The sequence below is a fragment of the Megascapheus bottae genome, chromosome 4 (genome assembly GCF_031878675.1).
Source record: "Megascapheus bottae isolate mThoBot1 chromosome 4, mThoBot2.hap1, whole genome shotgun sequence".
Classification (NCBI taxonomy): domain Eukaryota; kingdom Metazoa; phylum Chordata; class Mammalia; order Rodentia; family Geomyidae; genus Megascapheus; species Megascapheus bottae.
In genome coordinates this window covers 36,807,322-36,829,160 of record NC_143512.1, presented here as the reverse complement: position 1 = coordinate 36,829,160, position 21,839 = coordinate 36,807,322, and the positions used below count along the sequence as shown (strand labels likewise).

Below are 21,839 nucleotides of genomic sequence, written 5' to 3'. Positions count from 1 at the left end.
TTGTCTCTGACATTGAGAGTGTTATATTCCGAAAGATGGCCTCTTGGGTTAATCCAATTTTAATAGGTATTTTTAATTAAGCCTTACCTCTAGCTGTGTTATCCAATAGCTTTTTAAAAAGCTAATGTATGTGAAAGAACACACACACACATACCCAAACATACTGACATATATACACACAATATTTTATACTCTTTATCAGTTTATTTGATGATTGTTGAGTTGAAAGACCAGACCACTGAGATATCTAGAACAGATCATGTTAGATGAAGTAAACCAGACCCAGAGACACAAATGACATATGTTTACTCCCATATGTGGACGGTAGATCTAAAATACAACTAGGCATATAACATACAGGGGTCAACTGCATTAGCACACAAACTGGTTAAAGAAGGACATAGTTGGGGGGTAGGAGGATCCAAATGTGTACCTCCTCTGGACAACTGAGGTACTATTTATCAGGGAACAAACAGGAAATATTTTGGGGGGGTAGGGTGGTAAAATAAGGCATAGGAATACAAGGAGGAAGAAGAGTGAGCAACTATAGTCATTGTATTAAATACTCATGATAAAAAAAATACAAACTGTGACTTGTGGATAAGGATGTAGGGAGGAAAATGGAAGAAATCAAAAGGAGTCACATTGTCTAAGAAGAAATAAATTCATAACCTGACTTATGTAACTGCTTTGAACAACTATTTAATATTAATAATAATAAATGGTAGATTGGCTTTTACTATAAAGTAACCACCAGTTACTGAGATTAGCTTTTTAAAACTGGGCTGCAAATGGTACCCTATCTGAAAAAGAGACCTTTGATGTACAGTGAGGGAAAATAGTGTTTACTTGTTTGGTCTGCTTGGAAATTGACTCTTAAGATAAGTTACTTAAAATGCTGCTTTTTGAAGAGTGTGAGACCCACTTTATCTCAGTTCCTCATTATCTGAATTCTTGTCAGTATGACAGATTACAGAGACACAAAGTACCCTGAGGCATTAGTTGGTTGTCTTCCCTGTGGAAGAGTCTGTTTTTGAAGCTTCTGATTTATTTAGGATTGTATTTTAAGGTTTGACTTTTCCTATTTTGTTTGATAAGTTGAAATTAAAACAGGTGACTTATTGGTTAAAAATACTTAATGGAGGGGTCTGGCGGGTGGCCTAGTGGTAGAGTGTTTGCCCAGCATGCATGAAGCTGTGGGTTCAATTCCTCAGTACTACTTATGGGGAAAAAGCCAGAAGTGGCATTGTGGCCACTTGATGGATACTTATGGATGAATAATTAATTAATTAAACAACCCGAAACAGTCATGACCATTTGGGTATTCTATATTGCAAAACCAGATGGCTTCTGTGACTACTGAATTCTTTTGAATTTTGAGCAAAGCTAATTTCTTGAAGCCAATTTAATCTCTTATAAGAATGAAAACATTCTGTTAATAATATAGCAATAATGATATCAAGTGGATCTGACCCTTGTTTATTTACAAAACAATTTGTAAGGGTATAACGTAATTTATAATCATTTTATATGTGATTTATCTGATCATTTTAGAAATCATGGTTAGTATATTCCTCAACCAAGGACCTTCAGAGATGTAATGTGACCAAGGTAAATGGTAGAACCAGTTACCTGCACTCAGGGATTTCCATTTCAGTTTCTTCTGTGTTTCATCTGAAGGTATATATGTGTTTTCATAAAAATGAGTGAAATACACTTTTGAAAACAAGAACTCCAGCCTTCATATTTCTCAAGCCTGAAACTATTGAATAATCTGTTGGTGATTTGGCAGAATGCAAAGAGTGAATGCTCACTGTAAAATATTCATACTTCAATGGGAAAAGGAAGATAAATGTAAAAAGAGAGTAATAGTATGAGGTAATATGCATAAAATAAGCCATTGAATTGGTAAGTCCAAAAGAAAAGAGTAAAGTTGCTGTGGAATGCTAGGATGTGTGACATGATTTAGGTTAGTTACACTAAAAGGAAACACTGAGGTGGCCAATAAAGCAATGGAGAATATTCAAAATAGAAAAGGAAGGAATGAAAGCAGATGCAGCTACTCCTTCCCCTTGGAGTACCCTTATAGACAGTGGTAGAAGATGTATTGGAGATGTGCTAACAAAGCAGATGAGGTCACATTGTGGGGAAATTGGAATACACATATAAGATGCTAGATTTTTTTTTTTTTTTTGCCAGTTCTGGGCTTGAGCTCAGGGCCTGAGAACTGTCCTTGGGCTTTCTCAAGGCTAGAGCTCTACCACTTGAGCCTCAGCACCACTTCCAGTTTTTCCTATGTATGTAATACCAAAGAATTGAACCTGGGGATGGAACCCAGGCCTTTGTGCATACTAGGCAAGCACTTTACCAGTAGGCCAAACTCCCGGCCCAAGATTGCTAGGGTTTTATGATCTAAGCATGGGGGGACCACATGATTTTTGCTTGGTTTTGATGTAGACAAACAGCACATGTTTTTTCTGGCCAAAGCACCTGACAGAGTTTCCTTGTTATATAATCTGAGAGATTTTCCTTATTATGAATAATATGCTTCAGGAAGTTCATATATTATCTTACCTGTGTATGTATGTGAATATATAAAACTTTAAAAGGAATATATTTCTGTAGCATAGACAGAAAGAAGAGGTAGCAATCTTCTTTAGAATATTGTCTTCTTTTTTATATTAGGTATACATCATATAAAAAATGTCTATGACATAATATTAGCCTCATAGAATATATTAGCTTCTTGAAATGTTACTTTTCAGAATATTGAGATTTAAGAATTTATTGACAGGAAACTGAAATTTATCAGGTAGTTTCACTCATGAGATTTATCCAAATTTCTGATCATTTAGCCAAGTGTCAATTCATTTTGACATTGAGTATGCGTAGGGAAGCCAACATTCATCTCATGTCCTTTCTTTGCTGCCAATACCCTGCAGTCCTTCTGTCAGATGAGAAGAAGTGTGGCTTTTTGTGGAGCCACCTTTCATAATAGCAGGACTTGTGGAAAGATTCTCTATTTTCTGGATGCAGTGAACCTAATGAGAACTTGAAGTTCCCATAGTTACTGCCAGTCAGTATTTCAGCTGTAGTATATTAATTGGCAATAGATTTTTTTCCTTTGTTTTTGTTTAAATCAAAAAAGTCACTGCAAATGGTGACAGACAGTGTCATGACAAAGAAACTGATGATAATATTTAAAACAGAATTCTTGAAGGTAAATGTTCACCCAGAGAAGGTCAAATATATACACTTCTGCCTACTTTCAAAAGCCTATAGTTTTATATAATATAAATGTGTGTCTTCTCCGTTTCCCCCATTTCTTCCCTACTCTCCAAATTTTTCTGGTTTTGTTGCCTGCGTTTCTTCTCTCTGGTGAATATGACTCCATCCAGGCCATATCCCTCTTGATACTCCTTGAACATTAGTTATTCCTCTTCAACTCTATTCAGTCTTCTGCATATTTAAAACAAGTTCATTTGATCAGGTAAATTAAATGTATTTTTAAAATTAGATGCATGATTTAAAAGGGAAAACTTGAATTGTTACATTTATAAAGTTGCATCAGAATAGCCATAGATAATTAATTCCAGGCCTTCTGTGGATACCAAAATCCTGAGATACTGAAGTCACTTTTATGAGTACAGTATTTTTATATAGTCTATACAGAACTTTGCCTATAGAATACTTACTCCAGCTTAAGTGTTGTAATTCTGTATTGTTCAGAGAAAAATGATTTAAAAAATGAATACTGTCACAAATTTTTGAACATTTTTCTTCTGAGATGGTTTGCAATCATAGATGTGGGATCCGCATATCTAGAGGGGCACGTGTATATAAAGTCATAGCTAGAAAGAGACATCTTGGAAGTTCCAGTATTTGACTTTCTATCAGTATAGTTCAGTTCCATTCTGTTTCAATGAAACTTTTTTACTTACTTGTAGACTCATACACTTTGTTTCAAAAGACTCACTCTTAGAATAAAAATGTAATATGTAACACTAAGAGAAATGGAAAAAGAAAGAGAGGGGCTCTTTTTGTGATACACTCAAACTGTATATGAAAACAGAATGACAAACCTAAATGAAAGCTGTTGATCAGTAGCTGAAGGATAAGGGAAAGACAAATAGGCTCTGTTACAAGAGTACTAATGACAGCAATTTGAACTAAATAAATTAGAAGAGGATGGATTTTGTCAAAACAGATTGTCAAGCAAGCGTAAAAATAGAACAATTAAAATGGTGAAATGTTAGGATAAGGTGATATTAGGAAAAGGGGGGTAAGCTGAATGATAGAACTGAGAATTGATTATAATACATTATATACATACATGGAAATGTCACATGATATGACATTATATACATGTGTGGAAATGTCACATGGTATGATCAAATGCTTTGATATTTATTAAATGCTATCTAGATATAAAAATTCCCTTTAAAAGCAATAAAGAATCTGTTACAATAGAATTAGTTATTATTTGTGCTTAAAGAAACTGAAGGAAGCCCTGATTCTTGTGGTGTAAGTAGGAACCAAGAAAAGATACATCCTAGTTGAAGGGTCACTAAGCTTATGTAGCTTCCCTTTTTTCCAAGGCCAACTTTAGAAAAGACTTCACTGTAATTGTCAAGAGAAATGAATCATAATATTGAGGTGAACTGCTAAGAATATGTGTTCATACACAATATCAGATTCACTGTGGTAAATAAGAAGTTTGAAGTGTGAGATTTTATATATATTCATATATGTAAGCATGTGTGTATAAACACATTGTGTGTAATTTCTCCATATTTTACTTCAAAATAATAATTTTCAAATTACATTTTACATTGAATTATCTAAATATTTACTAAGCATTTGCAAAAGCTTTGAACCTGCCGTATAGACTTGAAGAAGTTTCAAGCTACCTGACCTTTCAGGTTACCAGTCACCATCTATGTAAATGGCTCCACTTTTGGCAAATACAGCTTCCTCAGTAGCTAGGATTATAGGTGTGAGCTACCAATCCTCAATTCAAAGGTCCTCTTTTTCCTACATAAATGTATATTATAACAGAATATACTATGCATTGCATGAAAGAGGGAATGCTCTTAAGACCCATCAGCTTTTTGGAACTAGATTTTTAATTGGGAATATAGGAGCATCAATTCAACATGTTCTGTTGTCACTTTTGTCTCATATGAACCAAACACTGAAATACAGTTTAATAATAGCCAAATGGGAAATGTTATTACTATTTCCCTATTTTTCTTTTTGTTTTCCTTCAAATTTTGTATAAAAGTCTGTGAAATTAAGCTAATTGTGGGGCATATGCCTATGATTCCAGTTACATTAGAGGTGGAGGAGGAATCTGGACCCCTCACAAAAAGGGAGCAAGAATTTGAATCAAAACAGCATATTGATCAAGATGGATTGTATTCATAAACTTCTTTGTTAAATGGCAGCTTCTTTGTATAACTACTTAGTGGTAATTTAAAAAAATAAGAAACATTAAAAAGAGAAAAAAAGAAAAACCCACAAAAAAACAAAAGGACTAGAGGGCAAATCTGATGTGGTTTAGAGCACTTAGCTACCAGGAGTGAGACTAAGTTCAAACACCAGTACAAATAAAAATATATATGACTGTACCTGCTTCACTAAGATACTTGTAGGTAATTACAGGTTAATATTAATTTGATTTACATAATTTCTAGAGCATTGTAGCATTTTTTTCTCCCCATCACCTTTTGTGGATGCCACTAAAACTTCTATCCAAATATTAAGTGTGTGAACAATGTGTTACAGAAGGTTCTTGTCTGGGATAGGCAAAGATTAAATTATTCTATGTGTATAGTATATATAATGTAGTCTTATGTTCACAGTGTGTTATAGTGCATGAGACTGATTCAATTTAAATCTGCATGCATATTGGAGAAATTAATTTTACTATAATTTACTTGTAACAATTTGTGTTAAATTCCCAAACAGTAAGTTGACGGTTTAGTTACAAGCTACATGATTGTATTTACCTTTTTTCTTTTAGCCACATTAAGTAAAGATGACTCCATTATTTCGAGTCCTGATGTCACTGATATTGCACCAAGTAGAAAGAGGAGGCAACGAATGCAAAAAAATTTTGGAACAGAACCTAAAATCGTTCCTCAAATGCCAGAAGATCGTCAACTGCCAGAGAAGGAAAAGTAAGGCATTTTATTATTTGTCAAATAGTTAGATATTTTTATAAATTTAATTTTATTGTCAGGGTAATGAATGGAGGGGTTATGCCTGGTATTTTTTGTCAGCTGAAATATTATTCTTATTAAATTTTGGTACTTTATATTTTACTGTTTTTCACTTTTTCTGTAAGTAAATCTTCATTTTTCACTTCTGTAAGTCTAGATCTGCATTCTCATTTAGGTGTAATGAACTGAAAAGTTAAAATAAGTAATACATCAAATAAAATAAGTGATTACATCAAATCAGTTAACATGTATAAATAACTTTACTAGTTCCAATGGATGTAAAAATGATTTATGCATTTGGTTATGTGTGTATACATTCTGGGGATTTTTCTCTGAGATTTTGGTTCATTTAGCAAATAGTTATTGAATGGTGGTCATGTTCCAATTTATCATGACAAGCCAGTGATTTTCAGAATGTGAAAGGATGAACTCTGGGGATTCTCAGCACCCATTTGTGGAAATCCCTAAGGTTCTCTCTTCTTCAGTACCAAAATGGTGTGAGGCTAGATTTTCTTCATCCTTTCATTATAACACCACATCCCAGCTGATTAAATGAAGAAACAAAATGAAAATCCAACTGCTCTCAACAAGATTTGCAAAGGTATTAATATTCTATAATAAGAATTGTATTTGGCTATTACAAGGATATTTCACTCAAATATATTATTTATTCTCAAATAATGTGTGGTTTGACAAGAACTACACATTCACATCAATTTTACATTATCTAATCATATTCCTTAAAAGAAGTGTTTGATATGCATGACTCAAGGATAAAATGTTAGCTCTGAATCACAAGTACTCTGGAAGGGGGGGAATTGTGTGTGTGTATGTGTACATGTGCTGGACCTAAGATTTTAACTCAACGCCTGAGCACTACCCCCAAGCTTCTTTGTCCACGTCTAGATCTTGAGCCACAGCTCTATTTCTTGTATTTGCTGCTTTTTTTGGTAGTTAACTGGGGATATGAGTCTTAGTGGCTTTCCTGCTCAGGCTGGCTTCAAGCCAGCCTCAGATCTCAGATCTCAGCCTCCAAAGTAGCTAAGGTGTGAGTCACCAGTGCCCAGCATGACTACACATTTTTGTAGAGTTGTTGTTTGTTTTATATTGTTTCTGCCAGTCCTGGGGCTTGAAATCAAGGCCTGGGCAAAATCCCTGAACCTCTCTGCACTCAAGTCTATAGCTCTAACACTTGAGCCACAGTGCAACACTTCTGGATTTTTCTGAGTAGTTTATCAAAGTTATGATTCTCATGGACTTTCTTATCTGGACTGGCTTTTAGCTACAATTCTCCTGTTTCCGCCTCCTAAATAGCTAGGATTGTAGGCATGAGCCACTAGAGCCTAACAAGTATAATTTTTTAAAAAGGCACTGTTTCTGGAAACATCCACACAATATCATATTCCTTTCTACTTTTGATTATGCCAGTGTTTATATCTTGTTGGCCTTTCATATTTTAATAGTTGGGAAAGACTACATCAACTTTTTTGAATCATCTGCTAACAGTGACATAAAAATCAGTTCATTGTTGTTGTATTATGCTTGTTATTATGTTACCAACTTAAATGTTAATTTAGCATTAACCAGTTATTGCATTTTATGTAACTGTTTAACTCCATGATGTTTTGCTAAGGAAATAATTGCATCTTTATAAAACTTATTAACCATATAGAAATAGCTCTTAGTGATCATTGTTGAGTTTTGAGAAATTGTGAATACTTTCATGCTTTTATGAATAAGACAGTTACTCTAAAACATTCATATTTTTATATCCTTCCTCATGTTTAACTGGAAAGGATTAATGAAGAATGAGTGTAATATCCATGTTTATCCTTCCTTATGATGAAAAGTAAATTGTACAGGAAGCTGTGATTTTTCTGGTTTACATCACTAAGGTATGTGGACCAGTGTAACTCCTGAATTCGTCTGGGATCCTAACTTGATCAGCTGGTTCATTTGAATCCCATTTAAAACCCCATACACAATTCCTCCTGGCATTGCTTCCTCTTCATCTCCTTTATAACCTCAGTAATGATTTCATTCACTGTATTACTTCCATAATTGTCCATTGACTAAGAACCATGCATAGTAAGTGCTGTTGTTTATTGAAAAGAAAAAAATTCTGGATTTCCTATCACATTGCTAAACTCTCATAGCTTATTAGTCTAGGAGATGAGAAGATTGTATAGAAGACATAGCTATCTTTTGATTACATTAATTTATGAATATAAATATTTGAAGAAATTGATATTTGTTAAGAACATGGCAAAGATGGTGTTGTTGAAAAAATTGTCATTGGATCTGAAATATGAAGGATAAAGATGAGTAAAATAGAAGAGAGAGTAAAGACCACCATGTTCAAGCAGAAGAAGCTGCTGTGAGTGAGTCTGTGTTGTGAAAGCAGGGCAGCCAGGGTGTGAGCTCAGAAGCTGAGCTCTTCTTCCTGTGGGCCTTGTCAGGCATTCTTATGTAAGAGTGCACTGCTGCTTCTTGCATGCAAAGGACTTTTCTTCTGTTTTCCTATCTCTCGGTACTGCTTTGGAACTCTTGTTAGGAATTACCAAACTGAATATTGAATAGGAATCTTAATATTTTGGCTATTACTCTTTTTTAAAATAGTTTTAAATGTGTTGCCTTTTCTTTTTATTATATTTTTTATTGTAAATACATTTTACCTTTCTTTTTTCATATATTTTTATTGTAATTAATAGAAGGGTTACATTATATTTACCAGATACATTGATACCCTTTCTCATGTCTTGGTCCCCATTTCCCTCCCCCTACTACCACCCCTCATCTTGTTTTCCCCCTTTCCCTATCCTATTTCAAATAATCAAATAAACATATATACAATATATCAGAAAACAACATGAAATACTGTAACAATATGAGATAACCAAGGGACAGCAAAAGAGATGAGAGATAACATAGTACCTTAAGGACAACAATCACTCGTTATATGGCTTTTGTTTCTATATCCTGGAGGTCCTTTCATTTAGAGTCATACTATATGGCCTTATAAATCTAGGTTTTGCTGTATTGTAAATCTCTGCTTGGAGAGCACAAGGTTTCTACTGATTATGATAAATGAGGGAAACCATTGAGCCTATGTTCCTTTGAGTCTGGCTTACTTCACTTAATAGGATTTTTTCTGTCTTTCCATTTCCTTACAAATGGGTGATGTCATTCTTTCTGACAGCAGCATTGAATTCCATTGTGTACAAATACCACATCTTGTTGATCAACTGAGGGGCATCTGGGTTGGTTCCATATTTTTGCTATGGTAAATAGTGCTACAATGAACATTGTTGTGCTAGTGGCTTTAGTATGTTCTTGTTTCTGGACGAGTAAATGCCAAGTAGTGAAATTTCTGGGTCAAAGGTTTTGGCTAGTATTGTCCTTTAAATTTAATGAATTAAAAGCTCTCTAGTTATTTCACTTAGATTTGTTTTTTTCTTTTGAAATCTATAGCTTTTTCAATGTGAACAATTTAGACTCTAAAATAAAACTTTCATTCTTTTGAAACACAGGACAATAGAAAATTAAAACCATATTGGAATGTACGTAGAATGCACACAGTGGTAATCACTTCAGTTGGCATGTTAGCTGTCGTAAGGTGCTGAATTGGACTGCCATTTTGCCTTTTTCTGGTAAAGGTAAATGCTGGGGTTTTTGTTGTTTCAGCAGTGTTTTTGGCTTGTGGATGATTTCCTACTTTTAGTAAGACTCTGAAATCCTTGAATCTGGTATAAAGCGATAAATATTCATTTAAAAATTAGTGTAACTAATCCACACAATATGCTTTTACTTCAGGAACACTCATCCTGTGCTGTCAGTTAGCATCAACACTGAGAGTTATTATGAATATAACCATATGTTGTGCATCCTCGATGTTTACTATCTTGTACCCCTTGCAGCTGTGATTTATAGCCATTCCCTCTGGTCTTATTAATTCTGTATGCTAAACACAATGAGCCAGCTGACAAACATGCAGGAATTAGTTTCATAGTCATAAACCTTCAATAATATCAGATGAAATTGTGAATAAAGAAAGAACATTGTGAAACTTACTTTCTATAAAGATGGAATGTCAGGCTTACTGTAGTGATACACACCTGTAAATCCCAGCTATTCGGGAGGCATAGGTAAGAAGATCATGCTCTGAGGCTGTCCTTGCATCAAAACTCAAGACCCTATTTGAAAAATAAGAAAGCAAAAGTCTGGGGCATGGCTGGTCATAAAGCACCTTCCTAACAAGCATTAGTCCCTGAAGGTGCAGTCTAGTCTTGCCAAAAACAAAATAAATTGATAACTAAGTGCCTCAAAATATATCTAAATAAAAATAGTGTCATATTTGGACTTTACTTGATACTAAATTTAAATTTTTAATGCTTTATTATAGAAGGGCCAGATAGTAATTATTCATTTAAATAGTTAATTCATTTTATTATTTCTTCCAAAATTTTATATGTTTTTTTCACATCAGATATATATTTTAAATCACATTTTATTAATATGGCTGGAAGTCACTTCTGACCAGTCTTATTTTAAGAAATTGATTTCTTCATTATTTACTTATTCCATGAAATTGAGTCTGTTTTTCACTTTTATTGAATTTCATAGCTATGCAATAAAACTGACCAACAAAATGCTCAGGTTAAATAATTTAATGTTTTTAATTTGGCCACCTATTTTTCTCAACCTGGAAATTCAATTCTTCTAAGTGTTTTGTTTTTCGTTCTATAGGTAGTTTTTCTCAAAAACAAACTAATTTTTAAGTTGTATAGAATTACCATCTAAGAAAAAACTTGGTTAACTATTCACAAAGATTAATAAAATAAATTTCTTTGTCTCAGAGTTACATCTTCAAATCGTAGGGAAAGAGACCAAGTAGAGAGGCAAAACTAAACTGCAATCAAACCAAGAAGGAAAATTAACCATGGAATTACACCATCTTCATTCAGTTTTCAGTTGGGATATAAAATCTATCTCTAGTTAGAAGGTAAATATAAACAATGGTCTTCCAGATCTGAGATATGGATATAGATATAAGGAAAAATGCCAACATATTTGCTGAAGCCAGGTAAGAATGTGTTCAAAATGTATGTTATAAAGGCATTCCCAGGCTCTCTTCTGTAGACCATATAGAGGATTAGTTCTCTTTAGAGCAATCCACTTTCAATGAAGTATATATGCCTTCCACAGCTCTCAATGCTTTATACACACACCCTCAAAACTTCAAGATTTGCATATGAAAATCTCAGAAACTATGGAGTAAATAATTTATTTCAATTAAGTTGTCAGATACATTTAAGAATAACCTTCTCGATGGTTGGGTAAATGCCAAATAGTGGAATTGCTGGGTCATAGGGGAGTTCTATGTTTAGAACAGTTGTGCTATTTGTACACAATGGAATTCTATGCTGCTGTCAGAAAGAACGACATCGACCCATTTGTTAGGAAATGGAAAGACTTAGAAAAAATCCTATTAAGTGAAGTAAGCCAGACTCAAAGGAACTTAGGCTCAATGGTTTCCCTCATTTGTCATAATCAGTAGAAACCTTGTGCTCTACTAGCAGAGATCTGCAATAGAGCAAAACCTTGATACATAAGGCCATATAGTATGAAGCTAATTGAAAGGACCTCCAGGATATTGAAACAAAAGCCACATAATGAATGATTGTTGTCCTTAATGTACTATGTTATCTCTCATCTCCTTTGCTGTCCGTTGGGTATCTCATATTGTTACAGTATCTCACTTTGTTATGTGATATATTGAATTTATTTGTATTTGGTTATTTGAAATTTGATAGGGAAGGGGGAAAAACCAAGATGGGGGGTGGGTGTTGGGGGGGGAGGATAATGGGTACCAAGACATGTGAAAGGGTATCAATGTATGTGAATTAATGCACCTTCTATCTGGCAAATATCATGTAACCCTTTTATTAATTACAATAAAAAAAGAATAACCTTCTCAAGCATGCTGCCTCTAACCACAAAAATAAATACAAAAAAAATCCCCCCAAAAAAAACAGACTTTAGTAACAGCTTATGGGATAAACAGAGAGTACACATTCTATAGGGTAATAGTTTGGGATATGCATTCTCAAAAATCTTGAATGTCAATGATTTTGACATAAAAATTTCAGCCATATTTATAGAATGATAGGCAGTCGTGAATTACTTATTTTAAAAAATGTGAGGCCTCCCTAGATTCCCTGCCCATAATCTCATGACCTAGAGAATTGTCTGCTAGCTGAGGATAGTGGAGCCATTTCCTAACAGAATTCCAGTGATCAGAACATAATTGGGAAATCCCATTTAGCCATTTAGCAACATCCTAGCTGCAAAATAAAATGATTAAAGTATTTGGGGCCAAAAGACAAAATAAAAATGTATGGTTTCTGCAAACTGGCAGGCAAAAATTATAGTGGTTGACATTTTATACAGCAGTCCATACAAGTGATTTAATCTGGTGTATGATGAATAACTTCTGAAGACAGAGTTCAAATATACTTTTCAAAAATCCTAAAAGTATTATTATTAAAAGTTCACAGATGTTGCTCATTGAGACATAACAGAGTTTTAGCTGTGTGTTCTGAGTCACCCTTTTAAGTGGTCTCACTGGAGAGTTTTGCAGCTATAGAATTTCAGGTGAAGAGTAGATGGTAAAACTAGGATACCTTGGAAATTGTATAGACTTTTATACTTAATCTTTAAAATTCAGGCCATTATTTACTAGTTTCTTTTTGATACAGGTTCTCACTATGTTGCCCAGATTATCCTCAAATGCACAATAATCCTGTACCTCCCAGGTTGCCGTAATTGTAGGCATGTACCTGAGAGCACAACTTCCCAGACATTTATTGGTTATTTACATTTTATCATTTATTTGTTACTTATTCATACCATTCACTGATTTTCAGTGGAGATCCTTTTCATATTGCTTTATCAAAGATCTTATATCATAAATATTAATTTTTGCTTTCCTCAGCTATGGTCCACTCAAGTTTTATAAATTATATTTTGTGGTCATGTAAAATATAGATTCAGTTCTTATATAATATTGATAATATTTATCATTTTTGAATATGTGTTATAGATCAGGAGCTCAAATCTAGAGAACCTAGGTAATTTGCTCAAAGTAAGTTATTTTGAATTTAGAATTTCAAAGCTTATACTTTTTTCTTTTTTTATTAAAGAATTTATTAACATTGATTTTTACATCATATTTCAAATGACACATTTAACAAACAAGTTTTGAAGAAGGGAATCTCTATCTACAATTACTGGCACTTAGATTTTAGAACATAATTAAAATTAGGATGAGGGTTTGTATGTCATAGATACATATTAATCTATGTAATAAAATGTTATCTCTATAGAGTCATAGATTTTTATGTCTATGTAGTTGTGTTTACATTTCCAATACCATGTCCATAGCATTGGGTACACAAATATTGAGTCCTTTCTCTTGTACTGTATAAGATTTATGGTGGAACTGGGTTTGATCTAAGAACCTCTTATGGGCTCACTTTTAAGCTCTAGTACTTAAGCCACAGCTCCAGCACTGCTTTTGCTATTTATTTTGGAGATGAAAATTCTTGGATTTTTGTGTTTCAAGAGCCTGTGGCTCTCATCCTCTGGAGTGTCTAGGATTACAGGCGTGAGCCATCAGTACCCAGCTCCAAAGTCCATACTTTTAAACAATGTTTATATTGTTTCAAGATTTTTATGTTCTAGATATGGTTAAGCATTTGAATTTTTTTCATTAATTCATTTAATTCTCTCCACAACTATGTGAACTAGGGCTATAGATATAAATATAGATTGTTAGTAGCTAAATAAAAATGAGTTTGGGTGAGGCTTGACTCTTCCTGACATCAATGCAGTAACTCAGGTAACAAACCTTACTATAAACCCCAAGTTGTCACATGCATTTCAATATGACATTTCTGAAAAACTTAGATTTCTCTTGAAATAGAGCTGCAAACTCTGAGTGTAGGGGCTGGGTTAATGATACCTTCCTGCTTGCCTTTCCTTCCTGTAGGAAGCCAGATGTTTTGGGAATAATCTGTACTATTATATTTAAAAACATGGTTTTCCTCCTGCTTTTGGCTGAATCTTGGAATTCTTTTCCTATGAAGGAAACTGTATTTATGGAAATCTAATCCAAAATAGTTATTTAAAAACTGCTTATGGAAATGAAATTTGCCTGTACCTTTTTTTTTCTTTTATTTTCCAGTGTGGGGCTTGAACTCAGGGCCTGAGCACTGTCTTTGGGCTTTCCTCAAGGTTAGCACTCTACAACTTGAGCCACAGCACCACTTCTGGCTTTTCTATGTATGTGGTTCCAAGGAATCGAACCTGTACCTTTGTGCCTGTTAGGCAAGCACTCTACCACTAGCTTTTTATGTGTTAATTCAGCAACTATTTTCCCTTCTATTTAGTAGCCAATAGATGCATCAATATGATATTATAATATTACAAATAAAAAAAAATGTTGGATGAAAACAACATATTTAGAGGCCTGGTTCAAAACAATTGATTTAACTTAAAACATGTGTGTAAACACACAAAGACACATAAAGACACATGTGTAGGTATACATTTGTATACATGTGTACATATGTATTGCTACATGAAATTTCATGTACCAATTTCATATGTGGTCGTTGTCTATACTGCTTTTCAAAAAGAACCTGTTTTGTGTTTAAAGCTTGATTCTTAGGAATCACATAACTTACTGCATTTTTTTAAACGCAAACTTTCTGAAATTTCCCATGTGTATGTTCAATGTATTTGAAGAATACAAGCTTTAAACATCATTAGTGTCAAATTTGGAACATAAAATGAGCACTCAGCTGCTGTGTATTTAGTTTGGTCATTATGAACAGACCTCATTTTTTATTCAGGTTTAATTTTATCATAATGTTTATGCTCGTTGCAAAAGTAAACATGTGGTGGTTTAAAAGGAGATAGGTTTTTATTAGCTTCCCTCATTGTTTACCTAACTGATCAGGCCTCAGTTCTCACTTTCCTTGCTGCATGTGTTTATTAATGGCTCCTTGAATGTGTTCCAGGGTATACTGATTATGGTCAGAGCACTTCAAAGATGATTTATTGTGTTTGCAACTCAAAATATATAAAAATTAATCATAAGCATTATTATATACTTGCTAATAAAATCAGGAATTACATTTTAAAGTTTGTCTGAGTGAATTTAACATATAAAAGAAGTATAAAATATTTTAAAAACATATTCAATATTAATAGCAGCTTTATGGCCTTTTAAACCACTATTATTAAATCCTTACAAAGATTTATCTTGTGCATGAATATGTGTTATGTTCTCTTTTAGCAAAATCTGAAGATAGTATGTTTTGAAGCAGCTTGCAAGAGAGTTTAAAGATGAAAATTTCTATTTTTATAATTTACCCTGGGAACAACCCTTACTACAAACCCCAAGTTGTTAGATGCATTTCAGTGTGACTTTTCTGAAAAACTTAGATTTCTCTTGAGTTTATTATAAACCTTCAGAGTTCCATGTAAAGAGTATTTATTGTAGCAATTTACAGTGGTCCATGCCTGTAATCCTCGCTACTTGTGGGTAGAGATTAAGATTATCATCGCTTAAGGCCAGTTTTGCCAAAATTTAAGGACCCAACCTTAACCTATAAAGCTGGATGTAGTGGTGGATGTTTATCACTGCAGCTATAGAGAATTTTAAGGAAGGAAGGAAGGAGAGAAAGAGGAAGAGAGGAGAATCTTAGACATAATTAATTTATTTAAATGACACTTTAATTTGAGCTCTTTATGTACATGTATAGTCAGTGAGTCAAAACAATTTATTCAGAGCCTTTTAAGTCACAGATTCTGATTTCATACTCTGATCAAGTAGGGGAAATAAATATACCTTAAAAGAAATAGAGCAATTATTTGGATAACTGTGATAGTCATTAGTTGTATTCACCAGATGTTTCCAGCTCTTTGCCTCTGGGTACAAGATAAAATGACACTTCATAGCTTTATTTGAATGAGGCTATTAGACTAGTTATTGCCAGCAAGTTTTGATTAAAACTGACATGTGTAGCTCCCAGCTTTCCTTCTGCCTTACTGTCTGGCAATGTTGGTGGCTGGCCTGTCATCATAAGTTAAGGAATGAGGACAGCAGAGAGTGGAGCCTCTGGGACATCCATGATAAACAGCATGAATAAGAAATTAAATCTTTATTTAAAGTCACTGAAATGTGTAGTGTTTGTTACTGCATATAATCTAACCAATTCTGAATATCACGATACAGAACATTTTTAAATATGGCATATTCTTAGACCACCATAACCCTCTGCCCTTCTAAAAACAAAGACTAAACAAGATGTGTGAAAAGCCTGGTACAATTGCTCTGAAGTGAATATTGACTCAGGGTAAAGTGTTCGAGAAAGATCATTGAGTAGCATTATTGTTAACAGATTTATAAACATACAATTTATTTTTGGATAATATAATTTGGGCATTTTGTTTACTCTTAGTACAAATGTAAGTGAAATTACTCGATGAATTTTACCAATGTTATGCAGAAACCTTAAGTTAACTGAAGATTCTCTGTTAATTTCAAAAAGAAGGAAAAGAATCTTATTTAACATAGACAAAACAGCATTTTTAACTCAATTCTCAAGCAGGTAGTCCAAACAAATTTTATTATTCACAGGACTATTCAACAAATGCTCTTTCATAAAATTATTCTGTTCCATTTCTGCAAATGGAGTCTGTCTGAAAGGTTAAGACAAAAAACAGTAACTTGACGTAACTTCGCCCCACCTAATGACTTCACTTTCCATTGACTTGTTTACTGTCTGATTTATTCATTGAACTAAAAAATTTTATATATATATATATATTAACCAAATTGAAGTTGTCTTCTTTATTCTCACTAAACATGCAGAGATTGACCACAATGCAGACAGTCCAAAAACATTAATTGAATCAATTTTAGTCATAAAATTTGTGAGGAAGGGGTAGATCAAGGGAGTATTTTCTATTCCTTTATCTCACATTTAAATGATATCTGTCTTCATCCATTTGTGATATTAAGATAAAACCTCTGACAGACTGGGCTAACCTTTTCTTTATTATCGTGAAGTAATTGTACGAAGAAATTAACATTCAACAAATCAGTTTGCAAATACAAAGTTCATTGTCACAGTTCTGTATTCATTGAAGACCAAATTTAAGATGCTGACATTCATTTTCTTATAGGGACCTTCGTGCTGAATCTTCACATAGTGGAAAAGGACAGGGCTGGGTCCTAACGTAGTTGGTGAAAAGGGAAAAATAACTGGGTTCCCTTTAGCCCTTCTGTGAGACAGTAATCCACAAATAAGTATAGAATGCTCATGACTTAATCACTTTCCCCAAGTCATGCTTGTTTATGTTCCCATAGTGGGGATTAAGGTTCAACAAGAATTTTGAAAGAAGTATGGTCTTTCAAGTCATTGTAATAGCTGTATCCATTATTGATTTGTAAATTAGATCCAAATTTTCCAAAATGAGGACTTTTGTTGTTGTTTTGTGTTGTGTTTTGCTTTATTTTTGCAGATATTGGGGCTTGAACTCAGGCCTGGGTGTTGTCACTGAGCTCTTTTGCTCAAGGCCAGGACTCTATTACTTTGAGCCACACATATTTTTATTGTAATTATTAGAAGGGTTACCTTATATTCATCAGATAGAAGGTACATTACTTTGATACCCTTTCTCATGTCCTGTTTCCCATTTCTCTCCTCCTTTCCCTCCTCACAACTTGATTTCCCCCCCTTCCCTCTCCTATTTCAAACAACAAATTAAGCATATATAAAATATATAAGATAACAAGGTGAAATATTGTAACAATATGAGATAACCAAGGGACATTAAAAGAGATGAGAAATAACATAGTACATGAAGGACAACAATCACTCATTATATGGCTTTTGTTTCTACATCCTGGAAATCCTTACATTTAGCGTCATACTATATGGCCTTATGTATCTAGATTTTGAGTTTTTTAAGATATTAGTTGGCTTCAAGTTTCGTGATGTTTCCTTGTAGTTATCAAGATACCACTTGAACACACCCTTTAGCTCAAGATCTTTTCATGAGCTAAGACTGAATTCTAGTTCCAAAGTAATGAAAGGGCAGACTATGCTGAATTCAGCTCCATGTATGCTTAGTGTGATTTCACCCTGTTGTCTTTAATAAAAGTTTTACAGTAATATTAACTGGGTTTTCTGGATTCTCTTGAAATGAAAGTTTTCCCCACATCTAGTATCAGTTAGTAATGATGACTATTCTCTTTTGAGAGGACATTAACTTAAAAAAAAAAACATTTTATTGTCGAGGAAATGTACAGAGGGGTTTCAGATACATTCTCCAGTTAGTAGGTGCAGTAGTAGCCCCACTTCTAAAGTTGGGTTCTTTTTTTGTTTGGCATTTGATTTTATGTCCCACTGGTTCCCTTTATTTAACCATTGTTTTAGTGTTCTTCATTGACAACACTAACTGTACAGGAAACCCTGGTATCAGCAGATGTACAATTACAAGTACCCTAGCATTGAGGATCCTGTTTTGCTCAGTATACATATATGTCATTCAGTCTTCTATAATTGCTCAAATGTGCTTATACTGTACAAAAGCCTCAACGTCTGTAACTTGAGACCTCATGGAGTATTCTACATTATTACTGTATTTGAAGTGATGCTGAAAAAAATCTTCAGTATACTGAAGCTATTGTTGGTTGGAACCTTTTGGTTTTCTTATTTCATTGCTTTTTCTGTTAACCACCCAACTTACAAATGGATGTTCTTATCCTCACTTCTTCCATGTCTGTCTATGTGGTTGGACTATCCATCAATGTGTGGTTTTTTAATTTTTCCTTTGAATGAAAACTAATTATTTTGAAATGCTAGTCTCTAAAATTTCTCTATGTAGGGAAATTGGCATAAATTAGGACATTAAAGCAGGTTCTAAAACTTACATGACATTCATTACTCCCATTTCTTCAATTAATGTTCTATTGCTTTATTTCACTAATTCATTAAATATGTATGTTCATTTAGCTTTAAAATTTGGAAATAAAACTAAACATACCCAAATAATAATTTCCATCATTTTTGTGTCTAGGAAGAAGACATTAGATATTTGTTCCATTGGCCCCACCTTCCTTCTTAGACATGAATGTACTTGTGAAGCACCCTGTTTTTTTATTTTAGGATCTTAACTCATCTCTAAGCTATCTTGCTAGGATCATGATGCTCCCCTCCACCCCTGGTCACACACACACAAAGTGTAATGGCTTTTGGTAATACTTTTACTTACCTATATGTCAGGAGCTCCATAGTTCTATTTTCATTTTAATGTTGAAATTCAAAGTTGAGGATCCATATATAATGAAGTATATCAACATGAACTGTAAGAATTGGAAACAAGGGGGTCTTATTATGCCTTGTATGTTTGTCAGATCAGTGGAAGAGAAAGGGGAAAAAAAGTAACAGCAAGAAAAGGTATGAATAAGTGCAACAGTGATGCTCACGGGACTCTATGCTGGAAAATAACTATACAACTTGGAGAGTGGTAGGGCTGTAAGGAGGGGTAAGTGGGAGAAAATGAGGGAGAGGATAGCAATGTTTAAAAAGAAATATACTCATTACCTTACTTTTGTAATTGTAACCCCTCATTATAGCACCTTTGCAATTAAAAAAAGAACAAAAGGTGGTATCCAGTTGAATTTGAAAATCCTACAATAAAAATGTGAGGCAACTTATTACTTGGCATATTGTAGATCTGTTTACTTGTTTATTTGAAATAGTAAAGGGAAGGGGGAAAACAAGATGATTGGGAGGGGGTGGGCGGGGGAAAGGGGGACAAAAACATAAGAAGAGGTATCAATGTTCAAGTACTGCACCTACTATCTAATAAAATACAATTAAAATAATAAGAAAGAAACATCATTCATCACCAATAATGACCTACTTACTCTCACCCTCACAAAGCAAATAGTCCATAATGCAAGACAATCAAAGCAAAATATATACAGAATTTTTTTCATATATTTTTATTGTAATTAATAGAAGGGTTACAATATATTCACATACATTGATGCCCATTCTCATGTCTTGGTCCCCATTTCCCTTCCCCCACCCCTGCCCCTCATCTTGTTTTTCCCCCTTTCCTATCTGATATCAGATAACCAAATATGCATATGTCCAGTTTATCAGATAACAAGGTGAAATACTGTAACAATATGAGATAACCAAGGGACAGCAAAAGAGATGAGAGATAGCATAGTACCTTAAGGACAACAATCACTCATTATATGGCTTTTCTTTCTATATCCTGGAGGTCCTTTCATTTAGCATCATACTATATGGCCTTATGTATCTAGGTTTTGTTCTGTTGTAAATCTCTGCTAGGAGAGCCCAAGGTTTCTACTGATTATGACAAATGAGGGAAACCATTGAGCCTATGTTCCTTTGAGTCTGGCTTACTTCACTTAATAGGATTTTTTCTGTCTTTCCATTTCCTTACAAATGGGGTGATGTCATTCTTTCTGCAGCAGCATAGAATTCCATTGTGTACAAATACCACATCTTGTTGATCCACTCATCAACTGAGGGGCATCTGGGTTGGCTCCATATTTTTGCTATGGTAAATAGTGCTACAATGAACATTGTTGTGCTAGTGGCTTTAGTATGTCCTTGTTTCTGGACAATTGGGTAAATGCCTAGTAGTGGAATTGCAGGGTCATAGGGGAGCTCTATGTTTAGTCTTTTGAGGAACTGCCATACTGCTTTCCATAGTGGTTGAATGAGTTTGCACTCCCACCAACAGTATAGTAGTGATACCTCCTGGCCACATCCCCTCCAACATCTGTTGTTATGAGATTTCTTGATCCTGGCCATTCTAACTGGAGTGAGGTGGAGTCTTAGAGTTGTTTAAAAGTGCATTTCTTTTATGGCTAGAGATGTCAAGCATTTCTTCATGTGTCTACAGACCATTCTTATTTCTTCTTCAGAGAAGACTCTCTAAGTCCTTAGCCCATCTTTTAATGGAATGGTTGTTTCTTTGGAGATTAGTTTTGGAGTGATTCAATTTTTTGAGCTGTTGATATATTTTAGATATGAGGCCTTTGTCCATTGTACATACAGAATTTTTAAAGTGGCTATAATATAGCTATTGTTGATTATCCTATCATGAAAAATGGGCTCTCTAGACGATTCATCTCATTTCATGTTTAGTTATGTTAAAAAGAGAAAAATTAATATGCCTAGTAACAGTTCTATAATTAGTTTTACAATATTATTCTGTAATTCACAAAATAAGGAAATTTGTAAAGTTTTAATGCATCATATACAGAATATTTTACTTGAATGAACTATGATTGAAACTGAAACCACTATCATAATTCTTATAAATACCAGATGCAGATTATTTAGTTGAATTTAAAACTATTCCATTAAGGTTGTAGTACATATGTACTGATAGTTATGCATAGCAACCCACAGATTTGAAAATGAAGTTTGAGCTTGGCAGCTCACATTCTAGTTACTCAAGTGGGTGAGGATTGAGGTTTTGAAGCCAGAC

At 33.9% G+C, this 21,839-nt stretch overlaps 1 protein-coding gene across 1 annotated transcript in view; it reads left to right on the top strand.

The window, feature by feature from the left end:
* Xrcc4 (X-ray repair cross complementing 4) overlaps positions 1-21,839 on the top strand; it is a 166,430-nt gene that overhangs the window by 97,776 nt on the left and 46,815 nt on the right. Inside the window, exon 7 of the mRNA XM_090331674.1 lies at positions 6,026-6,182. Coding sequence (XP_090187800.1) covers positions 6,026-6,182 — 157 coding nt within the window. The remainder of the gene's footprint in view (positions 1-6,025; positions 6,183-21,839) is intronic.